Source organism: Elgaria multicarinata, chromosome 3 (genome assembly GCF_023053635.1).
Source record: "Elgaria multicarinata webbii isolate HBS135686 ecotype San Diego chromosome 3, rElgMul1.1.pri, whole genome shotgun sequence".
In the NCBI taxonomy this organism is placed as follows: Eukaryota; Metazoa; Chordata; class Lepidosauria; order Squamata; family Anguidae; genus Elgaria; species Elgaria multicarinata.
This window is the reverse complement of record NC_086173.1, coordinates 1,975,608-1,999,716: the sequence shown is the minus strand read 5'-3', so window position 1 is coordinate 1,999,716 and position 24,109 is coordinate 1,975,608. Positions and strand designations below refer to the sequence as shown.

The 24,109-nt window shown below is 48.5% G+C and overlaps 1 protein-coding gene across 1 annotated transcript; it reads right to left on the bottom strand.

Moving 5' to 3' along the window:
* Positions 1 to 4,129: 4,129 nt before the first annotated feature.
* ATG4D (autophagy related 4D cysteine peptidase) lies at positions 4,130 to 21,058 on the bottom strand. The gene is made up of 11 exons (XM_063119038.1): positions 20,972 to 21,058; positions 19,239 to 19,548; positions 14,968 to 15,051; positions 13,382 to 13,555; positions 12,074 to 12,410; positions 11,811 to 11,875; positions 11,563 to 11,711; positions 10,390 to 10,468; positions 7,481 to 7,557; positions 5,837 to 5,956; positions 4,130 to 5,078 (listed from the first exon to the last, which is right to left on the bottom strand). The coding sequence occupies exons 2-11, from the start codon at positions 19,456 to 19,458 to the stop codon at positions 4,896 to 4,898; spliced, it is 1,488 nt and encodes a 495-aa protein (XP_062975108.1). The 5' UTR covers positions 19,459 to 19,548; positions 20,972 to 21,058; the 3' UTR covers positions 4,130 to 4,895.
* Positions 21,059 to 24,109: the final 3,051 nt, after the last annotated feature.

Here is a 24,109-nt window from a genome sequence, read left to right as displayed (position 1 = left end):
GCGCCGTCATGCATTGAACGGACGTCTATGTCCGGCTGCATCGGCTGCTGCAATCACAGGAAAACTGAACCTCCAAGGCGGAAAAGCGTGCACAAGAGAAAAATAGGAGGAAGTGACAGGTTATTATTATTTTAAAATACCTCTAATGGTGGGATAGAAATTGCTGCAGGGACAAAGGGGGGAGGCTGCTGTAGAGACTTAAAAAAAAATCCAGAGTCTATTTGAATAGGTTTTATTCAGATGCAGCATATTTTTGATGAAGGATTCATAGAGGTTTGGCCACGGAAGGAACCACCTCCTCACTGGCTCACCTAGGCTCTCCAGCTGGGTGGTGCAATGTTAGGGATTGGACTCACCGAGCCCAGTCTCCCCCAGCACACTGCCCGGCGAGATGGAGTGCGTGAGCCGGAAGAGCTGCAGCTGCTTCTCCAAGGAAGTGCTCGGACCTTCTGGATGGCCTCCCTGGGCCTAATCCTAATCCTTCCTGCTGCATCACCCAGAGAGAGAGGGGATGCATGAGCAGGTAGAGCAGGCCACAGGGAAGGGGCAGGTGAGGAATTGGGGGCACTGGCCCCCCCACCCCTTGCAGCTGAAAGCCTCACTGCCTCCTCCTCTCACTCACCTTAGAATCATAGTAGTGTTGGCAGGGGCCTGTAAGGCCATCAAGTCCAACCCCCTGCTCAATGCAGGAACCCGCCCTAAAGCGTCCCTGACAGATGGTTGTCCAGCAGCCTCTTGGATGCCTCTAGCTCACAACCTCCCTAGGGAACTGATTCCATTGTCGTACTGCTCTAACAATCAGGAAGTTTTTCCTGATGTCCAACCAGAATTTGGCTTCCTGTAACTTGAGCCCATTATTCCGTGTCCTGCACTCTGGGTAGCACAACAGCAAACATCTGGCTCACTGGGCCCAATCCCCACCAGTGCGGAGAACTCAGGTGAGCAAGTGTGAAGATGGCACAGCTGTTCTTTGCATGGGCGATCCTCTAGGCTGCACTAGCCAGAGCAAAAGGGAAGTGGGGACGGAAGGGGCTGCTAGCAGTTTCTGTCTAGGCCAGCCTTCCTCAACCTGGGGCGCTCCAGATGTGTTGGACTGCATCTCCCAGAATGCCCCAGCCAGCTGGCTGGGGCATTCTGGGAGTTGTAGTCCAACACATCTGGAGCGCCCCAGGTTGAGGAAGGCTGGTCTAGGCAGCACCATCAGACCACAGCCAAAGCAAGGGATCTGCCACCTACTTATTTACAGCAACTGGAAAGCTCAGCATTAACATACCTGCAACTTTCTGAAGTTGACCCACTGTAATATTGAATCTCCTATGCAGACAACTTTTTATAGTTGTTCTCCAACTTAAAATATAACGTTCAAGTTAACACAACTTCCAGGACACTTACCTTCACTGTAGTTTATGAATTACTAATTACGTATTGATAGTCTTTCTTTGGTGGTAATATAAAACTTTTTATTCTTCTCCCTAGAAAGTGTCAATACTCTACGTTACCTGAAATTATGTTATGGAAGAGTCACAAAACAGCACAAAACTTTGGCTCCAGTTTTGAGAAGAGACAAGTTTGGGGTTTTTAGTATTCACCAGGACCGACTCTGGGTATGTCATTTTCACATTTAGGATAATGACACAAAACTCAGAATTTGTGGCACAAAACAGCACATAACTCTGGCAGAGGTTTGGCGCTGAGATTATACATGTCGGGTTTTTCGGGTTCACGAAGACTCCAAATATTTCATGTTTGCGGTAGTAGCACAAAACACAAAACTTTGGCAGAGGTTTGAAGGGATTCCAAATTTGGATCTTTGGAGTTAACAGAGCTACCACAGGCCATTCTTACAGGGGGTGGCTGTCAGCACTAAGTTAAGGCCTACGCTTCCAACATTTGAAGACAAAACATACGGACGACATCTGCAACACACCAATTCTCGTGGCAAGGATCATAGCCTGAGCCCACCTGCCCACCCCCAGTCCTTACATATTACTAAAGGCTCTTTTCTACCTGTTGTATTCATTTTTACTTGACTCCTACTGATTTAGAAGCAAGTTCATTTGATTAAAATTATACTAAAAAAAAATTGTCAAAAATAAAGTTCAAAATACATGTAAACAGCTACAGTGCGCGTAAATGTGTGTGTGTGAAGTATATACGCAATTGCACACACGTGCACTACAGAGAAGATTCCTCAGGAGTCTGTCCTCTTGAAATCAGTGGGGTATTCTCTTCTTAACTCCCATTAAGTTCCCTCCCTCCTCCCTCCCACCCCCCTTTCCTTTTGTGTCGTGTTTCTTTAGATTGTAAGCCTGTGGGCAGGGACTGTCTTAAGAAATATCTCTGTAAGATGCCTTGAGAGCCTTTTTTTGGCTAAAGGGCGGGATAAAAAAAAATGCTGTAATAAATAAATTTTTAGCACTCATTCTTAACAACCATTCTTGCATGCGTGTTGAATTTAGGAAGGGAAACTGGAAAACTTAAACCTCTCCTATGCATGCAGGGTGTCCCAATCCAGACTGGGCCCCCACACGCTCACTTTGACGTAATAAAAGGCAGTGAGGATCAGTGGTATGCAATGTATTTCACATAGCATGTAGTTCAGTTCTCAGTAAATGTGCCCAGTATTGGGTCGCACACTTTGTGAGCCTGGCAACGGGCGGAGAACGCGCTAGCAACTCATCCTAACAAGACGTTAACAAGGCAGTCCCAAAGGCAAACAGGAAATAAAGGCAAAGGGCGTATGTGCAAAGGGCAGGCTTGCACTACAAACTCTTAGCACTTTTGGGCCAATTCATATTTCTGGGGGTCCTAAAAGAATCCTGGACATTGTAATCTCCTGCAGCGCTGCAAATTTCTCTAGGAGTGGACAACCTGGGGCCCTCCAGATGTCTTGGCCTGAATCTCCCCTCACCATTGGCCTTGGTGGCTAGGGCTATTGGGAGCTGCAGGCCAAAACATCTGGGGTAGGACCCAGGATATGATTTCTGCTCACAGAAGGTACATCTGCCCGATTTTCAGGGACCTCCTCCTCCCCCACACTATAACTCATCCCATTCTCTGGGGGGCCCTGTAGCATTTTCAGGGGGCCACTGTGAGGAGAGGGGGCCAGGGAAGACCAGGCGCGTGCGCACCTAAATCCTGGAGAGCTCCAAGCTGCCCAACCCTGACCTAGCAGCTCTTCACAGAAATACAGCCCCTGAGATTCTGTGGGGAGAGGAAATCTTTAAACATGGGGTATGGCTACACTCTCCAAATTTCTATTATGGCTGAAGTGTGAAAGGGCGGCCAGCCTTCACGTGAGTAAGGAACTGTAGGGAATTATCTAGCAACTATAGGATGAACTCTTTGCACTCAGAATTACTATTAGAAACCAGCAAGTAGCACCCAGAGGCAGGAGCTTCTGCATGGGGGGCTCTGGCTGCAACCTACAGCTACCCTAGAATGGGGCTGAGTGGAAAAAGTCCCCCCCCCCCCCCATTTCATAGTTGTTGTGGCTTAGAATCTACTGTGCAGGCACTTCTGGACTGCTCACGGCCTAGATTCCCCAGGTTTTTTTGCGTGGCAGCAGGACTGTTTCCTGATGTATTTATGAGATGGCTTAGATCCGCCTCTCTGGCCAATGATTTTACAGTCACACAGTTTGACAGCGACTCAACCTGTGCAACCTTTATTGACTAAAACAGCTGTGAAGGAAACTGGAGGGAGGAACTCTTTGCAGTAAGATTCTGAGATGAGAGTCACCCATTCGGCAAGCCTGGTTGACCACAAACACGCACATACACACACCTGAGTTTTTTTAAAAAGCAGCATTTGACAAAAGGCCGACGTGCCACCCCAGCTTGCTTTCAGGGGTGTCCATGCTGTCAGTCTGGCCTGCCTTCCAGTTGCTTCAGGGGTGGGGGAACCCTGAGGAGGCAGGCGCAAGCGCTTTGGGAATAGTATCAGAGGGTGGGGGGGGGTCCCAAACCTGTACAATGGGAAGTACATAGTTTTGCTGCAGACTACTCAACCAGTGTGCAAGGGAAGTGTCTGTGAGATATTCATGCCTTTGATTCTGTCTGAGGAGAAGCTTCTGTGCACTTTGGAACCATGTTATAGTCATACTAATTTTTCAAGCCCACGCAAGACATTAGCCAGCCAGCCTTTTTACTTGTGTCACTCTCCTCCGTACACCTGCCCCAACGAACAGCTGTTTGGGGTACACATTATAAGCAGCCTCGAGCTCATGTAGTCCTCATCCCTCAGTTGAAGTGAATGCAGACTCTTCCCTGCCCATATAGGCCCAAGCTATGCCTCACCCCCTTCATTATAATGGGCCTGAAGGCCCAGTAGACAAGTCTAGTCCTGGTGTGGAGAAGCAACAGCACAAGCAGAGCTGGCCACGAGCCTTAACTCTGAGGTACAGCAGCAACCTAACGGTTAATCGCCTGTCCCTGAGTTCAAAACTGGGCGCTCCAGGTAGCTGATGAAGAGGCCTTGGAATCTCAGCAGAAAAGACGCAAACCTGAAACCTACCCAAAATCACCTCCTCAAAAGTTCTCCCCATGGTTAGCTGCCCACTTTAAAAAGGCCTTGGCCCTCATTTTTAGTGCTAAATATCTTTTGCCCACGTTCAAGAAGTTTGTTCCAGTGCCATGACTTTCTTCAAGTAGCAGCCTATGGAATAGGATAGGACCCCACAAGAGTTCAGTGATCCTAACACAGTGCATTCTCAGTGTCTTTCAAGAGGAAGAGCCGTGGTGCAACAGGTTGGAACACCAAAGACCGTTACTGTAGATATGACACAGAAGCCCTCTTCCGTGGACCTAAGGGAGAGACGGCTCCACCTCAGGCCTGCATTCTCTATATAAATAAAAATAAATAAGTCAGAGGTGTTGGGACTGCCCGGCCAGCAATCATAAGACGACAAATTCCTCCATGGTAGGCTTTTTTGCTCTGCCCCGTTTGCTGGACCGCTGGACTTGCACTGTTTGCTGGGAAAAGCGGGCGCACAACTCCTCCAAGCCGTACTCTTGAGAGCAGCCCTCCACAACTGAAAACATGGGATACTTCTCTTTGGCAGCTGCTGAATTTAGGACCTGCAGTGGGCAAGAAGGAGGACGAATTGGCACAACCAGGTCTAATGCAGCATTCACTTGATGAGGCTTTTGCCCTGGAACAAACAGTCTAAAGTAGATATTTCCAACTCTGTACTTCTGTTTCATGACTGTGGGGGACTGACACATTTCTAAGAAGTCTTCTATTATTATTATTATTATTATTGCATTTATAGCCTGCCTTTTTTCCTCCAAGGAACCCAAGGCGGCGTACATAATCCTCCTCCTCCAACTCTCCATTTTATCCTCACAACAACAACCCTGTAAGGTGGGTTGGGCTGAGAGTGTGTGACTGACCTGAAGTCACCCGGTGGCTTTCCATTGCTGAGTGGGGACTGGAACCCGGACCTCCCGTCTCCCAGTCCAACACTTTAGCCACTACACCACAAGCCTTACAGAGATATTTGCAACTTGTGGTAGGAGGTCTTCAGCCTTCTAGTTCTCAAGGAACAACAACAACACCTGGGCTAAAATGATCAAGGAGCTCATTTGGAGTCCTCTACCCGACTTCTTCATCATTGCCTTTTATCACCTCCAAATCTAACCAGAACCCGATCCTTCTTTCCCAGACATTCAAACCAAACGTTTCCCCTTTTAGTTTTCAATCGCCTCTCAAAACGCCAAGTTTTATCAAGCGCTCACATTAATTCAATGCTGGCCCTACTGGCAGAATTCAGTCTACTGCAGAACACGTCCGAAGGCAGTATTTCAGCTGCCCCCAAGGAAACGCAATTCCTCACCTGAGTCAACTCCAAGCACAGGTGCTCAAACTCTCCTCTGTGACGAGCGTAGAAGCCAATGGTGCAGCTGGGATCCACCTTGGTGAAGGCTGTTTTCCGGGGGGAGTTACAGTGGAAGGACTAGAAAAGAGAAGTCAGCAAAGGGTGAACAGACCAATGAGAGGACCAGCCGTGTGCTGCCGCCGCCCCGCCCCATTCCATCCTCCACGGGAGTCTGGAATCAGTCCGGTGCAGAAATTTCAAGGACAGGGTAGAAATACTCAAAACAGAGAGTTTGTTCTGGGGAACTGCAATCCCAGGGCTCCTCTCTCACCTAAGAACATCCATCCTTTCGAAGAGCATTTCTCATTGGCAAAGGTTTCCCCCCACTTTTGTTGAGTGGGCAAAACCCAGCAATTCTGTGAGGTGGGTCTCCCAGCGACCAACAGAGGCTGGGAGAGTGATTTCCCTAGGATCACGCAATGAATCCCTGTTAAAAGCAGGAACTGTGGTGAAAGCAATTCTGGAGTAGACAAGAAGAGCTTCAAAGCCTCCTCTAGTTGTAAAGGAAAAACATGTAGATGTTTTCAAAGCAAAATACAGAGGCCGTCACACTGTATCGCCCCCCAAAAATAATGATTTGTTTTCTAGATAATCTGTTTAGAAGGCTTGCCCATTTGAAGCAGGTCTTAAATTTGGATCACTATCCTGAAAGCTGTGTGTGCTTTAAAAAGAGACCTTTAATAACTTGCCAGCCTATTGCCAGGGAGCAAGAGACTACCTGCAATGGCTTCGAATGTCTTGGAGCAGTTCAGCACCCTGGCTGGATCAATCCCCACAGCAATTCCACCCTGTCCTCTGGGCTGCTAACTCACAAGCCTCTCCAAGCCTAGCTGGCCTCTCCTCACGGTGTGAGTGGCACAGATGCCGCCTCCTCTTCTCTCAGCTAATACTCTGACGCATTAATATTTTCGCCCCAGGGTTCACAACTCGGGCTTCGTAGTTACAACATGCTAGCATTTAAAAATTACTAATTAATATATGAAAAATAAAATTCTTACGTTACAAAAGAAATGTTTAACCTATACACAAAATACCTGAATACGACAATATAACATACCCCAAGGCCCATCTTTAAAATAAGATTACGCTACCATTGGAGTCTAGTAAAGCATTTAACTCCAATTATAAACCTATAAAAACGATTCTCATAAACCACAAACCCATCCCATACTTTTATGAGTCTTGAAAGGAAGAAAAAAACTATTTTAATTCAACTGTTCCTACATTTCTGGAGTTTTTCTACATTGCGTCCCCACTCCTACCCCTGGTTTCACTGTATTTGTTTCGCATAACATCCAGCACGAAGAACAGTCCTACAAATTAGCTGTTTTGCAACTTTGGGGTTGATCCTAATAAGGGTATTATTATGCCGCTGTTTTCATTTTTTTTAATCGGTTCTTTCTTTGGCTCAGTATTTAATTCACCCTACTTCTCTTAAGCAGACTATTAAACTCTCTCACATTTAGTAACACACATTTATGTCTTAGCAGTTTAAGCAGACGTGAGGCTGTTTGCTACAGAGGGGCACATGGTACAAGGATAGCCAGCTATTTGCTGCCATGCAGTCCTGGAGCGCAAAAAGACTTCGTTGCAGATGCTCACCTCCAGGGAAAAGTTCTCCTTGGTGGTGTCCACAAAGGACTGGCAGTAGTGGGGGTCCAGGTACAGGAGGGAGTCATCTAGGAGATAAAGGAAGGAAGGAGGAGGCCGGGGTCAGTGATGGAGCCTGTCCTGGGACTGCGCCTCAAGCTCCGCTTGAAGCTACTACAGACCTAAGAGGGAAGAGACCACGCAGCATCCAACCCAACCCGTACCCTGGCTACATTTTCATGGAGTTGCCCAGAGGGTTCAGCTGCATCCCTGCTGAATGATAGTCGGCTCCCTAGCAGGGATGCAGAAGCAGATGCAGAAACAAAAGCTACCGGCCGAGTGAGTCTGTCAGGTGCCACGCTGGGCAATGTCTTGCCCTTAGGGTAAGCTGGGGCAGGAGAAATGGCCAGTCCAGAAGAGGGAACATTCCCCCAAATAGAGGTGACAGCCTCAAGTCTGACAGCTGCACCCTTTTCAGCCACGAACCTGCCCACATTCCAAGGAGCCACTAGTTGACTCTTTCTTTCCCACAAGAGACGGCTGCTAAGGCAAATTTGCCAAGTGGCAAGTCCATCCTAGGTTTAAAGGGGCACCTAAAAAAACGGTGCTTTTCCCTTTCCCCTCCTCTAGCCTTTTTGTTATCTTACATGTAAATGTAAGGAAGCATTTGTTTGCATTTAATTATTTATTACATTTTTATACTGCCCAATAGCTGAAGCTCTCTGGGCGGTTGACAATATTTATTTATTAATTACATGTCCTCAATTGACTCGAAAACTGTACATCCGATTGTTGCAAAAAGTTTAGGAGTTGTTCTACCTCTATTTGGGATGGTTTTAGGCACAGGGAAAATTTCGACTGCCCTCTTGAACCAAAAGGACAGCCAATCAAAAAATGTCAAAGCTGTCCTGCTTCAATACCATTTGATCGATTTCAACCAAACTGTGCATCTTGAGTCAGCAGCACTGCAGCAAGCAAGTGGTGCAGAGCGGTAAAGCAGCAGTTTCTGCAGCTGAAACTCTCTCCACGGCGTGAGAGTTCGATCCCAGCGGAAGCTGGTTTCAGGCAGCCGGCTCGGGTCGACTCAGCCTTCCATCCTCCCGAGGTCGGTAAAATGAGTACCCAGTTAGCTGGGGGAAAGGTAATCACGGCCAGGGAAGGCAACAGCAAACCACCCCGCTATAAGGCCTGCCAAGAAAACGTCAGCGAAAGCTGGTGTCCCTCCAAGAGTCAGTAATGTGCTTGCACGAGAGGTTCCTTTCCTTCCATTCATGTTTTTTAGACATTAAAAAAAAAAATCAAGCACCAAATATTAAAAGGGGGGGGGAATGTCAATGTATGAAAAAAGAACAAGTGCAGTTTGAAGACAGAGAAGAAGTAGTCTGCGTTATAGGCCTGCCCCCACCCACCCCTCCCCTCCCCTCTGCCGTGGGGCAGCTTTGTCTAAGGAGGATGGACTGGACAGATCACTACAGAAGTGGGCCATGGCAAAGCCCAGGCCAAGGGGAGCCAGCAGGCAGGCCTTCTCTCGGGGCGGGGGGGGGGCACAATGTCTCCAACTGTGACCGCTGTGTATGTTTGCTTGAGGGCAATTCCAACCCATGCAAAGCCACGTCTGTTCACTAGTTCAAATATATCTCTTTACGCAACACTAAGCACATTATTCAAAAACAGCATTAGGAAACTTGTGTCACCCGGCTGAACTGAGGGGAGGGGAGAAACCAACCATGGCTTGTGGCGTTTCTGAAGTCAGCTCTGTGGCCTGCCCAATGCTGCAGGAGCTTCCTGCTTGGAAAGTTACACTTATCAACAGGAGGCAGAGTGCAGAGAGAAAGAGATTCCTGCAGAACGGGGTGGGCAACCTGTAGGCTAAAACGTCTGGAGGGCCATCACATGGTCAGTGGTGGGGGATGCTGGGACTTGCAGGCCACAAATTGCCCATCCCTGCCCCATAAGCTCCAAAGTGATACAGGATTTGCATGGCGAGGGGTGTCAGAACAGAGATAGGGCAGCCGTCAACGGCCATACTGATGCCAAGATCCCACAAGGCTGCACCCTGCAGAGAAGATCGCAAGGAGCAAAATCTTCAGTTGCTCCTTCAGGAACAGACAGCCTCTGGAGGCTGGTGGGTGCCCTCATTGCCTCACCAGAACTCACCCCACTCCCACCACCACCACCACCAAAACTGCCACAGAATTTGGCACGGCAGGAGAGTACAAGGCCTATCTTTCCTCTCTCATCTCACACTATTGCCCCGCTCGTGCTCTTCACTCCTCTGATGCCATGTTTCTCGCCTGCCCAAGGGCCTCCACTTCCCTTGCTCGGCTTTGTCCATTTTCTTCGGCTGCCCCTTACGCCTGAAACGCTCTTCCAGAACATTTGAGAACTACAAGTTCAACCGCAGCTTTTAAAGCTCAGCTAAAAACTTTTCTTTTTCCTAAAGCTTTTAAAACTTGATTTTGTTCTGACTTTTATACTGCCTGTTTGGTGCATTCTCTTCCCCTCCTTATTGCTTTATTATGATTCTATTAGAATGTAAGCCTATGCGGCAGGGTCTTGTTATTTATTGTTTTACTCTGTACAGCACCATGTACATTGATGGTGCTATATAAATAAATAAATAAATAAAGAATAAGGGGCCTAGTATTGCCCCCCCTGCTGTAGATGATCCCTTATCTTGTTGTTAAACATGGTTCAAATTTTATGCAATTGCAGAGCTTATCATATTTTTAGGCTAACCATTTGCATAACGTGGCTTATTGGTGATGTATTTTGAGACAGAATTTGGGAGGCCTGATCTGGTTAACACCCCTACCACTGGAAGAAGAAGAAAAAAAAGCAGCAGCAGGGAAGCATGTAATAAGCCAAGGATTGGGGGGAGGAGAGGGGAGATTTCTGAGGCTCAGCAGTGAGTCTGTTACCTTGAAATCCAACGAAGTAGAGAGAATGCTTTGGCTTTCCTCCAATGATCCCGATGCTGAAATCTAGCTTCAGAAGCTCCTGCATAACAAAGGGAGACCGGGGGAAAGGGGGGGGGGGCGGCTTCAGAATTTACTACCACCGCCCTTGACTGGCTCTCCCTCCGAGCGATGTCCAACAATGGGAGGAAGCGACCGCCCTAGGGAGGCGCCAGGTGCTTACCTCCAGCTACTCTGGGCAGCGGAATAGGTGGTGCAGGGCGAGAGCGATGCAACTGGCAGGAGAACGTGGTTGGAAAGGCCGGTGGCGACCAACCACGTTCACCGCTGGCAACCCACCGCCTGCTGTAATTGTTGAGAGGCAGCTTCCCTATATTAGCTCTGCAATGGGGTGCTTCTCACACAGCAACCCCCCCACCCCATCAGAAAGTGCCTCCTGCATAGGAACTAAAACATTATTTTCATACAATCATAGCATAGCAGAGTTGGAAGGGGCCTACAAGGCCATCGAGTCCAACCCCCTGCTCAATGCAGGAATCTACCCAAAAGCATCCCTGACAGATGGTTGTCCAGCTGCCTCTTGAAGGCCTCTAGTGTGGGAGAGCCCACAACCTCCCTAGGGAACTGATTCCATTGTCATTCTGCTCTAACAGTCAGGAAGTTTTTCCTGATGTCCAGCTGGAATCTGGCTTCCTGTAACTTGAGCCCGTTATTCCGTGTCCTGCACTCTGGGAGGATGGAGAAGAGATCCTGGCCCTCCTCTGTGTGACAACCTTTAAAGTATTTGAAGAGTGCTATCATGTCTCCCCTCAGTCTTCTCTTCTCCAGGCTAAACATGCCCAGTTCTTTCAGTCTCTCCTCATAGGGCTTTGTTTCCAGACCCCTGATCATCCTGGTTGCCCTCCTCTGAACACGCTCCAGCTTGTCTGCGTCCTTCTTGAATTGTGGAGCCCAGAACTGGACGCAATACTCTAGATGAGGCCTAACCAGGGCCGAATAGAGAGGAACCAGTACCTCTATGGAGCCATTTCATTTTCATGCCACCCACGAAGCCACAAAGGCTCTGCTCCGTGCCCTCTCTCCTCCGTGGCACCCAGCATGGGAAAAGAGTGAGGCATCGCCACGGATTCCCACACGCCCTGGAGTCGCACCACCATGCGGCTATTCCCCAGTCACCTTGATGCAGTCCACGTAGGCAGGGTTAAAAGTCTCTCCGCCCAATCGCATGGGCACCAGGATGATGACAGCTTTCCACTCCGCACCAGTGTCCCATGCTGACCTGCCTTCACTCCTGTTCGCCAGGTTTGCCACGTCCCCTTTGTACACTGTGGTGGGCATCAGAGAAGGGAATGCAATCGTAAGCCACGAGGACTTCGGCCCAACCGCCTCCACCATGACCTCCCTTCTGCTTAAATCCTTCTTACCTGTGCAGTCCTGAGATACGTAGACCACTAGATTGCCTGCTTCCGAACAGCAAGCCACTGCTTTCCTGCAGGGACAAAATGGTGCACTTCAGGGGGACACTCTGCCAGCTTCGCCTCCCAACCCCTCTCTCCGGCCAAGATCATCCCCCAACGTTTTCATCCCAAGGAAAAGATCCCCCGCCCCCCGCCCGAAAGGTTCCTGCTAGGGTCCTGAGAAAGGGCCCCTGCCTCCCCTTCCCTGGAACACCACTGCCCCCTCTCACCTGATGATGTGAGCAGCAACGGAAGGCCCATACCAGTCCCCGGCTTTCTTCCCTGAACTGCGCCCCAGCTCGACCAGGCGGTGGATCCCAAAGGGCGCTTGGGGCTGATCTGCAAACCAGGACGCAATCTTCCGGTGGTAGCGCTCGTTCTCCAGCTCATCGGGACTGCAGGTGTGTCGAGGGGCCCGCAGGTCCCAGGGGCCCCTGCTCCTATCCGTGGGGATGGGCGGACCCTGGCGCAGACTGGCTGTGCTGGGGCAGGGCAGGGAGACAGCTTTCATGGGGGGCTCCACCTCTGCCAAACTGGTGGTGAAAAGGGCATCCGGCCAGATCCAGTCTGAAAAGCGGAATACAAAACCAAGGAGCGTTGGAAAGAGCAGCAGGCCGCCCAATCTGCTCACACAAACTCCCGAGGACCCCACAGGCACGTGACTTCAGCATCAACTGCAAGCACACGGGAACAATTGGAACGCGAGGCCTGTTGGATCCTGGATTGGATCTGGTTTTTATTTTTTCCACTCTTTTTACAATTACCTGGAGACCTGAAGAAAATGAGGAGTCAGCAGAACGTGCAATTCCCTTAAATGTCAAGGTCTCAGCTGGACACTTATTGAATTATTGTATGGAAGCTCTTTTCTGCAATGAATCAATTAGTGATTGCGTCATTGTACAGGACTGCCTATATAAGTAGCTGAGTTTTGCATGCTTTTTATTCCTTCATCTTGCCCCATCTTGATGTATGCTGCTGTGTATTGATCGTCTGTGAGTATTTGTATATGTGCTGCCATAACTAAATTATTTCAACTGTCAGTAAAGGGTTTGCTTTTAACTTACAAAGAATCCTTTGCCTCATCGAGTCTTTGCTGCGTCCTAAACTGAGAGCCGCTGCTACTTCTGCTCAACTCTGGTTAGAGCGTGATTTCCCAGCAAGGCCACCATACTTTGGCTAAACTGTGACCTACACTTTGACTGGGGTGCGTGTGGAGGAATCTGGTGCCATTAACACTCCATTTTGCCACCGCACACGACCTCGCGAGGCCTCTCTGGAGCCACACGCTCTACCAAGGGCTTTTCCTACTGCGCAGTTCTCCTCTGCTCGCTGTTCCACGGGAGTTGGCAGGCGCAATGGAGCAACGAGGCTGTTGGGCTAGAGGGTGCTTTGGGACCTTCCGTGCATGATTCTGGGGGCAGGATGCAAATACCTGCACGCAAGCGCTTAGTTTGCACACTTTAAGTTGAGGTGGAGGCGAGGCGAGAAGAGACCTCCTCTCCCACGTCCCACATCCCACGCCCACCGCTGACCCTCACCTCTGCTGAGGAAATGGACAAGGAGGCCCTGAGCAAGCAACATCTGCCCACTGCGCAGCATGCAGCCCCAGCCACAGTCCGTGGTCCACATAGTGCCCTCCAGCGGCGGAAAGTCCCGGCGATAGGTCAGCCAGATACGGGAAGCAAAGTCCTTCTGGAAGCGCTCCACATCCTCTGCAAGGCAGAACACAGCCCAGTCACGACAAGACCCTCAGCAAGTGGGCCCGAGAGGCCCACCCCGGAAGCCAGCTACAGACAAACCCAGGGTTCCCCCACCCCCATATATATATACTGTATATCATACATTTCTGGCAGTCATAGCACGCATCGGAAGTCCCCAACCATAACTGCAGGGAGACCCTCCTGGGGCACTGTCAAGCAAGAGAACCCTCCTCCGAAAGTTGGGATAAATGAATGAGGACTAGAACAGGTTTGAATTCAAACTATAAAACTCAAAAGAGTTTTATAGAAATACAAATAAAGAAAATTATTATAAAATTGTATGGAGGTGGTATCTGACCCCGGTGAGATTAAATAGAATAAATAAGCTGAATTCAGCAAATTGTTGGAGAGGATATGGGGGGAAAGGAACGTATTTACATATGTGGTGGGAATGCAAATTTGTAGAAAAATTGTGGGAAATGGTGTTTATTGAGATAAAAAAACATTGTTGGAATGGAGATTGAAGAGACACCTATAGTGGCATTACTATCATTATATGGAGATTTAAAGTGTAATAAAGAGACTAAAGAATTGATAACAAATTTGCTGACAGCAGCGAGGTTAATTATATCTAGGAACTGGAAGGTTCAAGGAGATTATCATATTGAAGAATGGTATAAAGAAATTTGGGATAGAGCTATTAATGATAAATTGACATGTAATATAAGGGTAAGAAAAGGTATAACAAATGTAAATGAATTTGAGGGAATTTGGAAACAGTTCCTAGAATATGTATTCTCTAAGGGGAGTGGAAAACCACCACCAGAAGAAACAATGAGATTCTGGAAGCAGGAATAGATCCCGAAGGGTGGAGGGGAGCACTTATGTTATGTTAAAATGATAAATTACAAATGTTAAATTGTAAGCAATTTATGTAATGATTTATGTGTTTTAATTAGTATTATGTTGTTGTATTTTAAGATGTGAAATCAATAAACTCAAAGAGCCGAGAAAGAAGAAGGGGTGGGTGGGAGGCATGAGCTGATACCTCCTTGGCCCCCAGTCTGCGGAGTAAGAAAAGGCAGGCAGTAAAAGATTGGCAGGAAAAGGTTTCCAGGCCTTGGGCCTCCAAAGCCACGTGCTCCCGTTTGTGCTCTCTTAGAGAACTGGCAATCTCTTTTGGAAATCATGCCATCAGAGCTCAAGTTCAGCCTTGTTTGGGGGGGCGGGCTTGTTCGTCTGCTTCATGCAGTCTTCTCCCCCAGCCAATCTGGTGCGAAATCCCTCAGACCACGGTCTGAGGGATTTCGCACCAGATTGGCTGGGGGAGAAGACTGCATGAAGCAGACGTACAAGACCGCCCCCAGACAAGGCTGAACTTGAGCTCTGAGAAGCCCCTCCACCCTACCACCAAAGCCACTTACCATCTCGCCCAAAGTTGTAGCTGTGTCCGAAGAGGTAGACTGGGGAAAGCTTGCTGAAATTGGTTTTGGTCTTGACCGTCCACCCTGGGGAGGGAAAGGAGTCAGGAAGGCTTGTCACAGACCACATCGAATTCCAGCTTCACGACCCTGGGTCCTCTGCCCTCCGGTGAGTAAGTGCGGCGACCCAGGCCCGAACGAGCCTCCGAAACAGTGACGTCCCCTTCCTCCCCAGCTACCACCTTGGCTTAACTCCCCCTTGATGGCAGACATCTCTGCAGAGGTGATGCCCTTTCCCTGCACAGCTCTGCTTACAACCTTGCCATCTAGGGGCGTTGCCCACCAACTGTCTACTGATACATGGAAGTCAGACTTTAAGGAATGTTCAATGCACTTTTTTTCCTTCTGGTCAACAGCTAGACTTTAGTCTTCACCCATATGAAAGCATGACTATAGCGGTGGCGGAGGGTGCCCTCTCTGAGCACAGCCCTTTCCCATCTTATTATCTGGGCTTATTTGTTCTTAGGGCAATGAAAGGAAAGGAAAGCCTTGCTTCACGTTTTAATGCAGTTTCAAAGGAAGAGACCCTCCTAGCTTGAGCAAGGGGAATAGTCAGCACGCACACACACACACACACACACACACACACACACACACACACAGTGGACCAGACTCATCATGCAGAAGAAAAGGAAAAAGGCAGCTGTCTCAGTTCATGCTCTCATGGCCTAGAAGAAGCAGGATCAATTAGACCTATATAATGACCACTGGTATCTGGACAAACGCTAGGAAAATAAGAAGTAAGGAAGAAGGAGACCACTCAGCTCAAGTGAATGGCAAATTGAGTCACATGAAGCTTAAAAAGGTGGTCTATGATCTCCCACCCACTGTCTGCATCTCCTTCAGATGGTTACTGAAGTCCAGAATGAGGAAGGAGCAAAACAGCTGAAGGAATAGGGCAGGCAGTGCTGCAAGGAAGATATTCTTCCAGGATGGAGAAGAATCAATGATAAGAAAAAGGGTAATATGTAGACACATTTTAAAGAAGAAGTTAAACCTCAGATATAATGTAGCTGAAAGGTGGCCTAGAAATATTCCAAATACATTTAAATATGGAAACTAAATCCAAATGTAACACAAAAATGTGCGAGTAAAAATAGTCGGCATAAACTGCTGCGAACTGCCTTACAGACTAGCTGGGATGGAGGCATCGTTCCCCGTGCCTTTGCTATGCACAGAACTGCACAATCCAATCAGGCCTGAAGAGCTTGATGAAAACCACAGTAGCAGGATGAGAGAAATCTGGATGCACTACAGAAGCAATGCTGGAAGAGGGAGCGACGGGCCCACCTGGAATCTCTCTTTCCCAAGAGAGGTTTTCTCTCTTTCATGCTAACTGTGGAGTCCATGTGCTTTCTCCCTTACTTAGAACTAAATTTCAGCTTTTAGGAGTAAGTATGTTAGTCTGCACCAAGTTGTGCGCTGGGACAAATGTCAAAATACTGTATCTCACCCACAGACACTACTCACACGCACACCCAACAGCACGGGGGCCTCTTCACTGCTGTGCAGTCCCACATTGCAAGAGGAGTGACCTAGTAAGCAAGTCTGGTCACAAGGTTCTTTCCCCTGGAATTGGCATCCCAGGATCAGTGCTGCCCACGTGGTCACATATTCACCAGTCTGCCTCTGCAATGTGGGGTTGCACTGTGCTGAAGCAGATTCCAAGATGCTGCTTACAACTGTGAAAAGCATCACAATTTTTTACTATTGTTTTCATCACCCCCTGATGATAAGCAACCCTATCCAACCTGCCTTGACAAGCCTGAAGAGAAGTCACCTGTAATTAGAAAGAGAAGGGTTCACCTGAGTGTTTTTTGCAACAGGAGGAGAGGCAAACGTGGTCACAGTGGACTTCTGCCCCCAGCGTAGAGGCAATAAAGTTAAACATTATAGGAAAAGGAAGAAAAGAAAACCAAATAACCACATATCACCCTGACCTCTTGGACTAGTTATTTTAGGGCGTAGGGTAAGAAATGAAATCCTTATTTGTAAACACACACGCCCTATCTTAAGTAAAATGTATCAGGACCTTTATCACTAAGCTAGACGGAGCATGTGCACAGGCTCACTTTGCCACAGTTGTGGTTCAAGAAGTTGATGCAGAGGTGGTAGCAGAGGCAGGTATTCTCAAACCAGCAAGCACGAAGGGGAAGATCGCAAGAGCATGGAAGCAGAACCTGCCCTCCAAATCAGATTATTTTCTCTGCCCCATCCAAGATGATCTACAAACCTAGCAATACTACTACAGTGTGTGCGTGCCTCCTTCCTACACACATGCTTCCCCCACCTGTGTCTGCAAACGTTATGCCTGGCATCTGTTAGCAGAAATAAATACTGAAAAACAAGAGCCTCTCATCAATCTCACATGGAGTTTAGTAAACTCACTAAGATATTGCCCTTTTGTCCATTGTTTTAGCACAGTGAATAAAAGCATTTGTTGCAAGAGCTGGAGGTTTGCCACATGGAGGAGTTTCAAAGAAATTATTATAGCACAAACAAGTATCAGACAAAGAAAATCATTTCATGACACTGCAAGTTAAAAGCCAACATAAAAATGAGGCCTCTAGAAAAATACAAAGTGTCCTGAAATTTGGGAAAGGGGGGAAAACCCACCTGGGCACTATTCTTAAGATTTTAAAAGCCAACATCTACAAACAAATCTTTTATGACACTAAAATCTGGGAATATCGTGAGTCTCCTGACCTTGAAATTATACACAGTTGAGTGCTGAGGTGTTGTTGGTATATGCTGAAACCAAAATATTGCCCATGGAGATGTCTCCATCTTTAATTTCTGTTTTAAGATTCTGGTTATGGACGATGAGCAAAGTTTTGCCAATGAAGTTTACAGGGTTGTGGGTTTTTTTTTCTTCAGATGGGGACATGTAATAAGACAATCCAATTGGTTCACCCTTCATCATATTTTTCTGCCTTCTTATCAGCAGCTGCTGAAATATGTTTCAAGAGTAGATTGATATGCCTATACATATTAAGAAATATGCACATGTAACAATATTTCTTTATTCGCTAACTGAAGGACAATTCCTTGACAACATGTGATCATGATTTTGAAAGTTGTTTCTCAGAACTTGGTAAGGTATACCAAACAGGACAACTTTTATGCAAACATATCTGTAGCACAAGCAAGCTATTTGCTCTTGCAGCTGAAAATCTATTTGGAAAATCATGTGGTAGATTATTAATGATCGCCAAAGACCCAATGATATATAAATAGTACTAATATTGTACTAACACTTACAATCAAAAACATATGGATGTTGATTCTTTTTTGTTTTTATATAACATGAAATCAAGCAGGAGATATGTTTTTAAGCAGTATTTTCTAAAAAGGCAGAACCTGCAAATTGGAGGAGTTACACTTATCACAAGGCTATCACAAGGCTCCTTAACAACTCAAGCTAGAATCTTCCTTCTTTGAAGAATGAGAAGCTACCATTTACATGAACTTGAAAAAGACTCTGTGTTGAAATTAAGTTATACTTGGGGGGTTGATGGTATCAATTTATAGTAGTTATTATAACTTAAGACCCAGTGATATCTTATATTCGTCTTTGCATTTATGGTGGTGATTATTGTGAGACCCTCACTGTGTGTATTGTGACTTATCGTCAAGACAAACTAAACAATCCACATTCAGAAAACCTTCAAGTGGCTTTGATGATGTTGGTTGTTTAACCACCACCACACCTCTGTTCAATGTGTGGCAAGAACCTCATTCCACAGAAACAAAAACAAGCCAGCCAACTGTCCCTGGTGACATATTCTACATTGGGAGTTGGGTGGCACATAGGAGGCAGAAGTTTGATATCTAGCTATGCCAGATTGTTTTCCAGATGAAACTGTGAGACATTTTCGCTGATTTAGTTTCCTATTTAGCTGCCTTTGCCATGAGGGCCTACAATAGATTAAGAGCCAAGGAAGATTTCAGCCACCTGCATCAGCTTAGAACGTCCTAGCTCAGACTCCTTGGAAATTCAGGGCATAAAGAAAACGCATTGAGAAAGACAGAGAATGCCTTGCTAACCAAGTCCTTGCAAGGAACTCTTCCCCACTGAAAGTGCCTGAACGTGTCACGGGTGCTCCATATATATATGAGAATAATTAAACATTCGTTTCAGACTCAGCCCTAGTCAATTAGGGGCAGGGCCCTTCCCCTTCATTCCCATGCAGCCCCACGAAACCCTAACTCACCATATTTCACATTGTTCCAGGTAGAAAGGAGCTTGCTTTTGATCTTGTCCACTTCGTCAGGCTCGCTCTGCTGGCTGCGGGCGGCAACTCCTCCAGGGAAGAGTCCGGCGTAGCTCCCCCCTTGGCTGCTGGCCCTAGGATGAAAGAGTTGCCGTCCATCTGAGTGGCGCAGCTCATCCTGGCTTAAGTACTGCACTGAGGCGGGTGACACGGAATTCATTTAACAACTGGGGCCAGTGCAGGCTTGGTCTTCTCTGGGGGGCTGGGATGAAACTTCCACCTGCATCTCCAGGGAAGCAGAACTGCAGAGCTATCAAATACAAGGGTAGGAGGAGTCTTATTAGCAAGGCGGCATAGGAAGCACAAAGGCTTAAGACATCGTTTCTAAAGACAGATAAATATTTGCAAGCAAGAGTCATGTTCTGTTCACACACACACTATCAACCTCGCCATCCCCAGCAGCCCTGCCCCAGACATCTGGCCCTCTGTGCTGAATCCATGGGATACCTCAGAGAAAGGCCCAAAGTATCCAGGGTTGCTAGATGACTGAAAAGTCCATCAGTGCCATCAGTACCATGGTCCACTGAACCTCTGCCCCATCTTGGCTGCCTATTCGCTACCAGGCCAGGTTTAAGGTTCTTGTACTTGTGTACAAAGCCCTAAACCACTTGGGACCTGAGAGAGCTCTGCCTTCTCCCTTACCAACCTGCCCGGTCACTGAGGTCATCCAGGGCCTGCTCCTGGTGGTTCCACATAGATCCATGCGCCAATTGGAATCCATCAGGGGAAGAGCCTTCAGCGTGGTGGCTCCCCTCCTGTGGAGGCCGGGGACGCCCCTCTTTCCCTCCCTCTCTCTCTGTGGGCCAAGGACGCCCCCCTCTCTCCCTCCCTCTCTCTCTGTGGGCCAAGGATGCCCCCCTCCCTCTCTCCCTCCCTCTCTCTCTGCGGGCCAAGGACGCCCCCTCCCTCTCTCTCTCTCTGCGGGCCAAGGACGCCCCTCTCCCTCCCTCCCTCTCTCTCTCTCTGTGGGCCAAGGACGCCCCCCCTCTCTCCCTCCCTCTCTCTCTGTGGGCCAAGGACTCCCCCCTCTCCCTCCCTCTCTCTCTGTGGGCCAAGGACGCCCCCCTCTCCCTCCCTCTGGGCCAAGGACACCCCCCCTCTCTCTCTGCGGGCCAGGGACGCCCCCCTCTCCCTCCCTCCCTATCTCTCTGTGGGCCAAGGATGCCCCCCTCTCCCTCCCTCCCTATCTCTCTGTGGGCCAAGGATGCCCCCCTCTCCCTCCCTCCCTCTCTCTCTGCGGGCCAAGGACGCCCCCTCTCTCCTTCCCTCTCTCTCTGCAGGCCGGGGATGCCCCCCTCTCCCTCCCTCTCTTTTTGCGGGCCGGGGACGCCCCCCTCTCCCTCCTTCTGCAGGCCGGTGACGCCCCCTCCCTCCCTCCCTCTTTGCGGGCTGGGGACGCCCCCCTCTCCCTCCCTCTCTCTGCGGGCTGGGGACGCCCCCCTCTCCCTCCCTCTCCCTCTGCAGGCCGGGGACGCCCCCTCCCTCCCTCCCTCCCTCTCTCTCTTTGGGCCGGGGATGCCCCCCTCCCTCCCCTCTCCCCTCGCCTCGCCTTCCCAGCCGTCCAAGCCAAGCCCTAGCAACGCGCCCCGCGCCAAAGCCCCCCGCCCCGCGGCCAAGCACGGGACGCCCCCCCCCGTGCCTCCCCTCCTCCCGCCGCGCCCCCCTCACCCGACCTGTGCGGGCGTAGGACAGGGCTGCAAGGGCCCCCCTCGGGCGAGACGCCGCGGCCGCCTCAGTCCGTCATGCCTGCAAACCCCCCTCGGCAACAGCCCTCACGCCGCCGCCATCTTAGATCGCCCCCCCCCCGGAAGCAGCTGCGACTACCTTCCTTTGGGCGGAAGTGCTTCCCTGACCTCAGGTCGCCACCGGAAGTCTCTCCACGGCTCGGGCCGACGATCTAGGAAAGGGAGAGAGGCGAGAGAGTCGCCTGTTGGGGCTGGGACGCCCGTGCCAGTGCGCCTGCGTGAAAAGGAGCCGCGCTCGAAGCGTTGGCTTGCAAGGGGAGGGTGCAAACATCTCTGTGATTAAAATCCTGTGGTTTGGATAGATCTTTTTTTATTGCATTTATATCCCACCTTTTTTCCTCCAAGGTACCCAAGGCGGCATACATAGAATCATAGAATAGCAGAGTTGGAAGGGGCCTACAAGGCCATCGAGTCCAACCCCTGCTCAATGCAGGAATCCACCCTAAAGCATCCCTGACAGATGGTTGTCCAGCTGCCTCTTGAAGGACTCTAGTGTGGAAGAGCCCACCACCTCCCTAGGCAACTGACTCCATTGTCGTACTGCTCTAACAGTCAGGAAGTTTTTCCTGATGTCCAGCTGGAATCTGGCTTCCTTTAACTTGAGCCCGTTCTTCCGTGTCCTGCACTCTGGGAGGATCGAGAAGAGATCCTGGCCCTCCTCTGTGTGACAACCTTGCAAGTATTTGAAGAGTGCTATCATTGTCCCTATCTTCCAAAAGGGCAAAAAGGAGGAACCTGGGAACTACAGACCACTCAGTCTGACATCCATCCCTGGGGAAATTTTGGAGTAGATTATAAAGAAGTCAAACTGTAAGCACCTTGAAAATAATGCAGTGATTACTAGAAGCCAACATGGATTTGTCAGGAACAAATCCTGTCAGACTAATTTGATCTCATTTTTTGATCTGGTAACCTCCCTTGTGGACTGTGGGAATGCTGTGGACGTCATATATCTTGACTTCAGCAAAGCTTTTGACAAAGTGCCCCATGATATTCTGATTAACAAACTAGCTAAAAGTGGGCTAGATGGAACAACTATTAGGTGAATTCACAGTTGGCTACAGAATCAGAATCAAACAGTGCTTATCAATGGAACCTTCTCAAACTGTGGGGTACCACAGGGCTCAGTCCTGGGCCCAGTGCTCTTCAACATTTTTATTAATGATTTGGATGAGGAGGTACAGGGAACGCTTATCAAGTTTGCGGATGACACAAAATTGGGTGCGATAGCTAACACCTGGGAAGACAAAAACAAACTTCAAAGTGATCTTGATGGGCTGGAGTGCTGGGCTGAAAACAACAGAATGAAATTTAATAGGGATAAATGCCAAGTTCTACATTTAGGGAATAGAAACCAAATGCACAGATACAAGATGGGGGATACTTGGCTCAGCAATACTAAAAGCGAGAAGGATCTTGGAATTGTTGTAGATCGCAAGCTGAATATGAGCCAACGGTGTGATATGGCTGCAAATGGCCCACACTAGAGGCCTTCAAGAGGCAGCTGGACAAGCATCTGTCAGGGATGCTTTAGGGTGGATTCCTGCATTGAGCAGGGGGTTGGACTCGATGGCTTTGTAGGTCCCTTCCAACTCTACTATTCTATGATTCTGAATGAGCTAAATCAACCAAGCCCACACATAACTCCATGGTGTGGATGCAATAAGCCACAAAAATTCCACAAAAACCACATTCCGATACCTGTTCTGTTCAGGAATACCTGTTCTGTATTCCTCAAAACAGGCTGGAATGACAGCTCCCAAGTGAGCCAAGTCAACCAAACTTATCAGTCACACTTGAATAGAACAATAAGCCAAAAAGCATGCATGAATACCATGTTCTGATACCCGTTCTGGGCCATAGTCCATATTGTGCAAAAAGGGTCGGAATGGCAACTTTCAGGAGTGCCAACTCAACCAAACTCACCAATCAGACCTGACTAGATGGGATAGATATAATAAGCTCCAAAACTTCCACAAAAACTACGTTCCAATACCAGTTCCGGGCCATAGTCCATATTGCGTAAAATGGGCCAGAATGGCAGCTTCCAAGTGAGCTAACAACCAAATTCACCAGTCACACTTCAAGGGACTTATTATATCTGTCCCACCTAGTAATATGTGACTGATGTGTTTCGTTGAGTTGGCTCCCTTGGAAGCTGCCGTTCCAGCCCGTTTTGTGCAGGATGGACTATGGCCCAGAGCGGGTATTGCAATGTGGTTTCTGTTGAAGTTTTGTGGCTTGTTATATCAATCCCATCTTATAATGTGTGACTGATGACTTTGGTTGACTTGGCTCACTTGGTAGCTGCCGTTTGGGTGCATTTGCACACTATGGACCATGACCCGGAACGGGTATTGGAACGTGTTTTTTGTGGAAGTTTTGGAGCTTATTGTATCTGTTCCACCTAGAAATGTGTGACTGGTGTTTTCAGTTCAGTTGGCTCGCTTGGAAACTGCCATTCCAGCCTGTTTTGCTTAATATCGCCTGGCGCATGCCACAAGATGTAGTGATGGCCACCAATTTGGATGGCTTTAAAAGGCGGGTGGATAAATTCCTGGAGGTGAAGGCTATCCATGGCTACTAGCCCTGATGGTTGTGTGCTATCTCCAGTATTCAAGGCAATAAATCTGTGTGCACCAGTTGCTGGGGAACATGGGTGGGAGGGTGCTGTTGCACCATGTCCTGCTTTGTTGGTCCCTGGTCAACAGCTGGCTGGCCACTGTGTGAACAGAGTGCTGGACTAGACGGACTCTTGGTCTGATCCAGCATCAGGGCTCTTCTGATGTTCTTATATTCTTTTAGATGCCAGATAAAGACCTTTTTATTCTCTCAGTATTAAATACTGAGCAATAAATAAGGACTGTGTCCTGGAACAGGTATCAGAACTTGGTTTCTGTGGACATTTTGTGGCTTATTGCATCCCTGCCATGGAGTGACTGGTGGGCTTGGTTGATTTCACTCATTCAGCAGTGGCTATTCCAGACTGTTCTCTTCTGTTCCGGATGTAGTTCTGGGAGTTATAGGGTTAATAGTAATATAATAGTTGCAAGGGTCTTAGTCTTC

What these genes read in the sequence shown, in the direction of transcription:
- ATG4D (XM_063119038.1), bottom strand. Translation starts at nt 19,458, where the DNA reads ATGAATTCCGTGTCACCCGCCTCAGTGCAGTACTTAAGCCAGGATGAG. An exon ending in CTGGAACAATGTGAAATATG is followed by an intron (nt 15,052 to 19,238) that starts GTGAGTTAGGGT and finishes TTCCCTCCCCAG; the next exon opens with GGTGGACGGTCAAGACCAAA. An exon ending in TGTCCATTTCCTCAGCAGAG is followed by an intron (nt 12,411 to 13,381) that starts GTGAGGGTCAGC and finishes TCCGCTTTTCAG; the next exon opens with ACTGGATCTGGCCGGATGCC.